At 55.7% G+C, this 9,450-nt stretch overlaps 1 protein-coding gene across 1 annotated transcript; it reads left to right on the top strand.

The window, feature by feature from the left end:
* The first annotated feature begins 373 nt into the window (after window positions 1-373).
* On the top strand, window positions 374-7,651 carry LOC104387762 (solute carrier family 2, facilitated glucose transporter member 1). The gene is made up of 9 exons (XM_009996551.1): window positions 374-469; window positions 4,637-4,797; window positions 4,960-5,200; window positions 5,488-5,650; window positions 5,735-5,922; window positions 6,036-6,140; window positions 6,242-6,343; window positions 6,613-6,816; window positions 7,454-7,651. The coding sequence occupies exons 1-9, from the start codon at window positions 377-379 to the stop codon at window positions 7,649-7,651; spliced, it is 1,455 nt and encodes a 484-aa protein (XP_009994853.1). The 5' UTR covers window positions 374-376.
* The last annotated feature ends 1,799 nt before the right edge of the window (window positions 7,652-9,450 follow it).

The following is a 9,450-nucleotide window of genomic DNA, read 5'->3' as shown; positions in this document are numbered from 1 at the left end:
GGCGTCACCCCCGTGTCCCCAAACCCCTGCCTGTCACCTCAAGCACTGGCAGGGGGCCCTGCCAGCCCAGATAAACCTTCTTGGCCCCGTCCGGAGGCAAAAAATTCCAGAAATCCCCAAACAGGAGTTGTTTTGAAAACCAAACCGGTTGTTTTTTGATTCCGCCCCGACGTGGGTGCCATGAAAAAAGCAGGTTTTCTCTTTCCCCAGGTTTTCTCTTTCCCCAGGTTTTTCTCTTCCCCCCTGTGCATCCCCATGTCCCTCCTCTTGCAGCTTCCCCAGGGAGGAGCAGCGGGGGGGAATCTCTGTGACCTGGAGGGGTGGGTGGTTTAACGCGTGTAACCGACCCCTCCCGGTTGTGTCCCTGTCCCTGCAGATGACGGCTCGGCTGATGCTCGCCGTGGGAGGAGCAGTGCTGGGCTCCCTGCAGTTTGGCTACAACACCGGCGTCATCAACGCCCCGCAGAAGGTGAGGATGATCCCGGCAGAATTCCAGCTCCCAGCAGAATTCCAGCCCCCCCCCCCCGCCCCCCCCGCCCCCCATTCCCCTCCACGCACCTCAAAACAAACCTGCAGCCACTGCCAGCCCGGCTAAAATAGTACATCCCGCTAGGCAGCTTAGTGCCTGTAATGGGATTTGTGAGGGAGTTACTTAGCTCTTCCCGGGGGAATTAGTTTCCTCCTTTCTTAGCGTGTGTTTTTGCTGGGAAGAATCCCAGGAACGCGTGCAGGATGCTCGCCGGGTGGGACTGGCCCAACTTTTAACCTCGTCTTTTCAGGGAAGGTCTGGGAGCTCATGAGGGTTTGAGTCATCTGGGAGAGGGGCGGGGAAGGCTCCAATGGGAGCTTGGCATCCTGGGGCAGGACATCCCGGCTGGGATGGGATGGGATGTGTGTGAAAGGGGGATGGAGAGCAGGAGCTGTTTGCTCCTTCCCTCTGCGCAGTGCCAGGGCCCTCCAGCCACTGGGAGGTACGTGGGAGCCTTGGAAAACTCCACTTTCCCCAGATATCGTGGTGGTGAAGGCTTGGGAATGTTAGCTTGGAAATGCCACGTGGTGTTTGCAGGGTGCCCTGGGTAAAGCTCCCCTGGGTAAAGCTCCCAATGTGGGAGGGCAGAGCCCTGTCCCTGGGCACCACCACAGCCTCCGGGGCTCCAGCCCAAATAATTCAAACCACCAAAGCAGGATTATTAATCCCATTACCAACAAATGAGCTGCAAACTCTCACCTTGAGCTCGGAGAGAAGACCCCATGGAAATACTTCCCAGTGCCCCATCAGCTTGGAAAGAGCCAGAAAAGACCCGACTTTGTGCTGGGTGCTGCTCTCAGTTGTACTGACTGGCAGGATTTAGTGTGGCCAGAGGCTGTGGCTCCCACCCCACAGCCTGGGTGCTGCCCCCACAGTGCATGTGTCCAGCTGCCAAAAGCATCTCCCTGCTAAGAACACCCTGATCCAGCTGTGCCAGCGACATTCCCGCTTGGCCAGTGTCCTGCTCCAGAGACGGGCACTGGGAGCAGCGTCTGGGGCAGTGTGGAGCTGGGAGATGCTGGGAACGTGCTGAGGAGCTGCTTTCTGGTTCTGCCCTCCATTTCCCCCCACCTGTATCCACACCATGGGGAGCTGGTGCTCTGTAATCCCCACCTTGTCTTGGAGCCCAGCCCAGGCATCCCCAGGATTCCCCTGGACTTGCCTCCATCCTCCCCTGACCTGGGAGGTGCTGCTGTGGGTGATGTGAGCAGGGAGTCCCAGTTCCCTTGTCACTGAGCTCTGATTCCTGCAGATCCCAGCAAAGCAAGACCACCCCCTCCCTGTGGGTGTTGCCTCAGTTTCCCTGGTACATTTTTGGGATTAAGTTCTGGGGATTGGGACAGACTGGGTGTTTTTGGGATGAGTCATCCCACAAGGGACACTGCCTTGGGGTGCAGAGCTGACAGGGAAGGGATTTGAGTTGCTCTGGATCAGGGCAGGGTGGGTATTGTCCTGGGTAGCAGGGCTCTGGGCACAGGGATTCATCCTACCTGGAAGCAGTGGGGAGTGGAACTGGGGATGCATCAGGGTTCAGGATTGTGATGCACTGGAGTTGGAATGGGGATGCCTGGGGGTGCAAGCTGCAGATACAGTGGGATGCAGAGGGATGCAGGATTGAGATGCATCAGGATTCATTTGGGATCAAGATTGGGGTTGGGATGCAGGATGGGCCTGCACTGGATTGCAAGGTTGGGAAGAGGATGCTTTGGGATGTATTGGGATGCATTGTGGTGCAAGATGAGGATGCATCAGAATGAGTTTAAGTGCAGGATCAGAGTTGGGATGCAGGATGGGGATGCACTGGGGTGCAGGACTGGGATACATTGGAGTTGGAATGGAGATGCATTGGGGTGTGGGATGGGGAAGGGTTGAGACTGGGATGAATTGGTGTGCAGGGTTGGGGTGGGGATGCCACGGAGTGCAGGATGGAGATGAGCCAGGATAAGTTAGGGCACAGGATTGGGATAAACTGGGGTGCAGGATGTGGCTTGGGGTACAGGATGAAGATGTATTGAGGTGCAGCACTGGGATGGGGTTGCATGGGGACCCAGGGTTGGGATGGAGATGCATTGGGACACTGGACTGGGATGCAGGGGGTGCAGGACTGGGCTGCGTCACTCAGGGGTGCAGCCGAGCAGCAGTGCTGGTGCAGCATCTCACTGCAGGCTCCATTCCCCCCTGGGAGCTGAGGCTGGTTCCATGGCTCTCTCTGGCTCTCTCCGTGTCTCCCTTGTGCTGCTGAAGCAGCCTGTGCTGTGGGGAGGGTGGGTGAAACTGGGTGAAGGGACCTCTGGAGATCATAGAGTCCAACCCCCCTGCCAGAGCTCAGCTGAAGTGAAATAAGGGTGAGAGAGAGGAAAAGAAACAACTTTTGGGAAATGCAGTTGTGGAGTTTCTTTTTTTCTTCCTTCTCACTTTAAACTCAGAATTTTTCATCTCCTCTCTGCTCTGGAGCCAGGCTGGGAGAGTTGGGGTGTTCAGCCTGGAGAAGAGAAGGCTCCAGGGAGACCTTAGAGCACCTTCCAGTGCCTGAAGGGGCTCCAGGAAAGCTGGGGAGGGGCTTGGGACAAGGGCAGGGAGGGATGGGACTAGAGGTGACGGTTTTAAACTGAAAGAGGGGAGATTTAGGTTGGACATTAAGAAGAAGTTCTTCACCATGGGGGTAGTGAAGTCCTGGCCCAGGTTGTCCAGGGAAGCTGTGGCTGCCCCATCCCTGGCAGTGTGGAAGGGCAGGTTGGATGGGGCTTGGAGCAACCTGGGCTGGTGGGAGGTGTCCCTGTCCAAGCAGGGGGTTGGGACCTGATGATCTTTAAGATCCCTTCCAACCTCAACTGTACTATTCTGTGATTCTATAACAACCACCTCATGGTGGTGTTTCCATCCATTGGGGTTATTTCAATAGGCTGAAGCACAGTCAGTGCTGCTGCAGCCACTGTCCCTGGGACTATTTTTTTTTTCTGCTTCAGTGGAAGAAAAGCAGAGGATTTGGGGAAAGTTGGGAGGAATTTAGAGCCCTGCAAGGTTTTGTGGGGTGTGTGCAGAGACCTACTCACCCCCACCCAGAGCCTGAGCAGTCTTGGGCTGTCCACATATAGAAAGAGGAGGAAACACCTCTAAGCATCAAAACCTCCAGGCAAAGCAGGAGGGCAAACAAAATCACTTTAAATCCTGATGGTTTTGGGGCTTTGTTAGAGAATCAACTTTAAAAAATTCAAATTATTACTGTTTGTAGCAAAGCAGGGGGTGTGTTTCTGGCACTGCCTCTGGTGGGGGGCTCTCATTTGTGCTTGGAGTGATGAGAAAACTGAGACATGGGACATGATTTTGCCAGTGCTTCCTCCTGAGCTGAGCACAGAGACCCCTGGGAGCAAGAAGGTCCATGTGTCACTTGGTGTCCAGCAGCAGCTTCTCCTGCCCGCAGGAGATCTCTGCTCCATCCAGCCAGGGTTGGTCAGGTGGGATATCAGGTCTTTGTTTGTTTTTTTTTTGTTTTGGCTCTGGGTGACTCTTAAAGAACTTAAAGCTTTCAGCTTTAAAAATCCATGTAAAAAAAATATGTATAAAAAAGGGTGTTTTGCCAAGGCAGGAGTTAAATCAAACTGCAGCTGGGGATGCTGGTGTTGGCAGAAGGGTGGAGGTTGCAGAGCTCTAGCAGCAGTGTCGTGGAAGTATTGCAGAAAAAAACCCTAGAAATTAAATTCCAGGGAGTGTCCACAGGGATGGGAAGTGATCTGGGTGATCCCCTCCCCTTCCTCCTCCTCCTCCACCTCTGCTGTCTCTGATCCCCGTGTTGTTTCTCCCCGTCGTGCCCCGGGGAGGAGCGTGACCTCCCCAGGCTTCCCAGGGGAGGCCTGAGAGGTATTTTGGCAACGCTGTGGCTCCCCTGGCAGGGCAGGACCAGAACCTGTCCGGCTGCATTTCCCTGTCTCATCCCAGCAGGTTTCCTCCCTTGGGCTGGAGCTCAGCCACGCGCTGGGCGGCTCCCGGCCCCGTGACGCATCGTCCCGTGAGCCGCGCTCGCCCGGCCCGGGGGCTGGAGGTGGCTGGGGCTGGGACCAGTGGCACAGGTGGAATGGGGGTGGTTTGTCTCTCCTGCCTGTTCTGCAGGTGATTGAGGACTTCTACAACCGTACCTGGCTGTACAGGTACGAGGAGCCCATCAGCCCTGCCACCCTCACCACGCTCTGGTCCCTCTCCGTCGCCATCTTCTCCGTTGGAGGGATGATCGGGTCCTTCTCCGTGGGGCTCTTCGTCAATCGCTTTGGACGGTGAGCACCAAGGGTGGTGGTCCCTGTGCTGGACCCCAGTAAGAGTCTGGCATCCCAGGGACACCTCCCTCCTGCCAAGGGTTGATGTTTAGGTTCTCCTGATAGCCCTCCAGACTCTCCAAGCCCCGTGGTCCTCCTCACTCTCCTCCCTTCCCTCCCCAGGCGCAACTCCATGCTGATGTCCAACATCCTCGCCTTCCTGTCTGCTGTCCTCATGGGTTTCTCCAAGATGGCTTTGTCCTTTGAGATGCTCATCCTTGGCCGCTTCATCATCGGCCTCTACTCTGGCCTCACCACTGGTTTCGTGCCCATGTACGTGGGTGAAGTGTCACCCACCGCGCTCCGGGGCGCGCTGGGGACCTTCCACCAGCTGGGCATTGTCTTGGGCATCCTCATTGCACAAGTAAGTGCTGGAGAACCAGCTGGGGAGGATCAGAGATGGGGTTCAGTGGATCTGCATGGATGGAGCTGGGGCTGGAGGGAGGGGCCTGGAGCTCAGCAAGAGGAGGGACACTGAGATCTTGAGGTTTGGGATGGGCAGCATCCTGCTGTGATGTCTGTTGGCCACCTGGAAGCAGCAGGGCTGTCCATGTCCCTCTGATGGGTGTCCAAGCCTGTAGTGCAACCCTGAGCTGCAGAGTTGGGTCCACTTGGTACTGGGCAAGGTGAGTCAACCCCTCTTGTCCTCAGGTGTTCGGTCTGGACTTGATCATGGGAAACGACTCTCTCTGGCCACTGCTCCTGGGGTTCATCTTCGTCCCTGCCCTGCTGCAGTGCATCATCCTGCCCTTCGCCCCCGAGAGCCCCCGCTTCCTCCTCATCAACCGCAACGAGGAGAACAAAGCCAAGAGTGGTGAGTGAGCCCCGTCCCTGAGCTCGTCCCACCGCGCAGGAGGGTCCTGTCCCCCCCTGCTCCTGAGCCACCCCTTCCCCTTAGTCCTCAAGAAGCTGCGAGGCACGACAGATGTCAGCAGTGACCTCCAGGAGATGAAGGAGGAGAGCAGGCAGATGATGAGGGAGAAGAAGGTCACCATCATGGAGCTCTTCCGTTCCCCCATGTACCGCCAGCCCATCCTCATCGCCATCGTCCTGCAGCTCTCCCAGCAGCTCTCGGGGATCAATGCTGTGAGTTCTGGGGGACCTGGGTGCCTTGGGTCAGCTTGTTCCACACAGAACATGGGTCATGCTGGCTCCAGGACCTGTCTCCTTTCCTCATGGCACATCCCTGCCTGTTGTAGGTCTTCTACTACTCCACCAGCATCTTTGAGAAGTCAGGTGTGGAGCAGCCAGTCTATGCCACCATTGGCTCTGGTGTGGTGAACACAGCTTTCACAGTCGTTTCGGTGAGTTTTAGCCCACCAAGCTCTCACCAGGGAAGATGGAGAGAAGAGGGCTTTCCCTTGGGCTGGGCTAGTGCTGATGGATGCCTGTCTCCATCCAACAGCTCTTTGTGGTGGAACGAGCTGGACGCAGGACTCTCCACCTCATCGGCCTGGCGGGCATGGCAGGGTGTGCAGTGCTCATGACCATCGCCTTGACACTGCTGGTGAGTGGTGGGTGTTGAGGGGATGGGTGGGCTGGCAGGAGGTCCCACACGCTGCCCCTCGCTGTGGTGGTTTGGAGGAGGAGATCTGGATGGAGAGGAGGAAGGACTTACCCTCCTAGGGGTGATTATCCCAGAGATCCAGTCTCTAATCTGGAGAAACCTCACAGCTTCTCCAGCAGCACCACACTTGCTTGAGTCTCATCACCTGGTTTAGCCAGATGCTTTGTCCCTGTTCACCAACCTGACCTTCTCTCTCTCCCTTGGACTAGGAACAAATGGCTTGGATGTCCTACATCAGCATCGTGGCCATCTTTGGGTTTGTGGCCTTCTTTGAGATCGGCCCAGGCCCCATCCCTTGGTTTATTGTGGCAGAACTGTTCAGCCAGGGCCCTCGTCCTGCTGCCTTCGCTGTTGCTGGGCTGTCCAACTGGACCTCCAACTTCATCGTGGGGATGGGCTTCCAGTACATCGCGGTAATCACCTCCCACTGCTCCCGTGGGATCGGGGTTGCTGAGCCAGTTGTGGGACTCACCTGGAGTCCTGAAACCTGGGCTGTGGTTGGGTGAACTCCCTGAAGGAAGAGGGATGGGGCCAGGATCTAGGGAAGAAGCAGGGGGGTTGGACCCAATGACCTTCATGGGTCCCTTCTGACTTGGGATGTCCTAAGGAAGGGAAGGAGGACCCAGGTCCTGGACTGTGACAGCAGGCGTGGGCAGGGTGGTCACTTGATGGTCCATAGCTCTGCTCCTGGTGGTGGTGGGGCACGACCTCACAGAGTCACAGAATCCCAGGGGTTGGAAGGGACCTGGAAAGCTCCCCCAGCCCAACCCCCCTGCCAGAGCAGGGGCACCCAGAGCACATCACACAGGAACGTGGCCAGGGGGGTTGGAATGTCTCCAGAGAAGGAGACTCCACAGCCTCTCTGGGCAGCCTGGCCCAGGGCTCTGGCACTCTCACACCAAAGAAGTTCTTCCTGAGATTCACAGGGAACCTCCTGGGCTCCAGTTTGCACCCACTGCCCCTTGTCCTGTCACTGGACATCACTGCACAAAGCCTGGCTCCATCTTGACCTCCATCCACACCCTCACCCTTCTCTTCTCTCCTCCCCAGCAACTCTGCGGCTCCTACGTCTTCATCATCTTCACGGTGCTGCTCGTCCTCTTCTTCATCTTCACCTACTTCAAGGTGCCAGAGACCAAGGGTCGGACCTTCGACGAGATCGCCTCGGGTTTCCGGCAGGGAGGGACGAGCCAGAGCGACAAAACCCCGGATGAATTCCACAGCTTGGGTGCTGACTCCCAGGTCTAACCCACCCTCCCCAGCCTGGGGTGGGTTCGTTTTTAAACCCTTTGTACAGACACCGGGGACCGAGGCCGTGGGGCCCGACCCCGCTCCGGGCTCCCCCGCCGGCTTCTCGGGGACAGACTGACCTATTTTATTATTATTTTTATTTTTATTGGGTTGTTTGTTTTGTTTTTTCCCCTCCCTGCTAGAAACCATTTTCCCCCTCATGTTTTTAGCTGGTTTCTTGTCCAGGATTTCAAAGCCACCCCCTGTTCCCCAGCCCCCCCAGCGGGAGCTTTTTACCGACACGTTTTCGACGAAGAAATCACGTAGCAGAAGGTTTTTAAAGCTGGAACTTTTTTAACGTTCTAATCTTAGGAAAAAAAAAAATCATGTAAAATTGACTAAATCTCAACCAACTCTCTCTATATAATTTTTTTTTTTTAAGAAAAACAAACCAACCCCACAGTTTTTGGGTTTTTTTTAAAGCGTTCTCGCTGGTTTTGACGCCCCCGGCGGGTTGGTGGATGGTGGTGGGTCAGGAGCCTTGTGAGGCTGCAGGATGTCTCTGCTGGTGGCTTCTCCCTCTCCTTTGCCTGAATTCCACCCAGGAGAGGGGGAGAGCCTTTTTGGGGGGGTGGGAAGGGCTCTTGTTTTTGGTTTAATCTCGGCAATATTTGCCTGACACGAAGCACCGGCGGAGCCAAATCCCCCCTCAGATCCATCGCCCCGCGGCTCCATCCGTTCCCTGCTCTGTGTATAGACTGAAAAATATTTATATTATATATATTTTGTTCAATGGTTGTTAATAGTAGATGTTTTAAGTTATAGCGTTTCTGATTTGACAAGCAAAAAGTACTGTAAATATTCTGTATTCACGTTGTATAATGTACACAAAAAGGTACAGAAGCAAAGGGTTAGTTTCTATAGCCATTGAGGAGCAGCTTGGACAGGGTTAGGATGACTTTTGTATCGTTCATTACCTGCACTGTAGTTGTACCTATTGCACTGAAGTTCAGGCTGTAGTAAGTTAAAAAAAAATAGGAAAAAAAAACAAACAAGAGAGAGGAATACTGTCCTTTTCCAACAAAACTGAACAAAAACTCCCCCTCACAAAGCACGTCCCCCCCCTCCCTGCCTGCAGCCACAGCTGCCCCATCCCCCCAAGCCACAGACTGGCTGGTTTTAAATAGCATTCTTCTTTTTTTATTTATTTGTCTGGTTTGGAAGTGGCCACACTTGGAAGAAAAGAAAGGTGTCGGGGTGGGGGAAGAAAGAGAAAAGTCCCCTGTGCTGAACTGGCCTGTAGGTGCAGCACAGCCCCTTCCCCCTGCCCCGCGTGTGGGCTTTGTGTGCAACAGATCCCTGCAAAGAAGTGCCAAGAGGAGGGTGGGTGTGAGGTGTGTGACAATAAAGGAGAATGTGCAGCAACCCCCCTGTCCTGTGCCTTTTATTCCGGCTCAGCCAGGCTTCCCCTTCCCCTCACCCACCTCTGGGGGCTGGGGGGTGGGTGGTTCTGCCCTCTTCGGGCCTGGTGCTGCGGGGGACCCCTGTGTCTGGGGACGTGCCTGGCAGAGTGTTCCCTCCTTTTGGGGTTTATCTGCTCCCTCTGGAGCTCCTCACTCCGGATTGGAGCCACCCATGGAGAGAGACAAGTGCTTGCAGGGATCAGTGGGTCCCCCCCAGGCCCCCCTGGTTTGAGTGTGTGTCCCTGCAAAGCTTCTCCTCCCTGGGAACAACCCTCCAGCACCTCCCTCTGCAGACACCCTGGGGGTGCAGCCTTGGGCCCCACCACCTGCAGTGGGTGCTTGGGGGGGGGTCCC

The sequence above is a fragment of the Chaetura pelagica genome, unplaced genomic scaffold (assembly GCF_000747805.2).
Source record: "Chaetura pelagica isolate M959 unplaced genomic scaffold, ChaPel_1.0 scaffold494, whole genome shotgun sequence".
Lineage (NCBI taxonomy): Eukaryota > Metazoa > Chordata > Aves > Apodiformes > Apodidae > Chaetura > Chaetura pelagica.
This window is presented reverse-complemented; position numbering and strand designations above follow the sequence as displayed.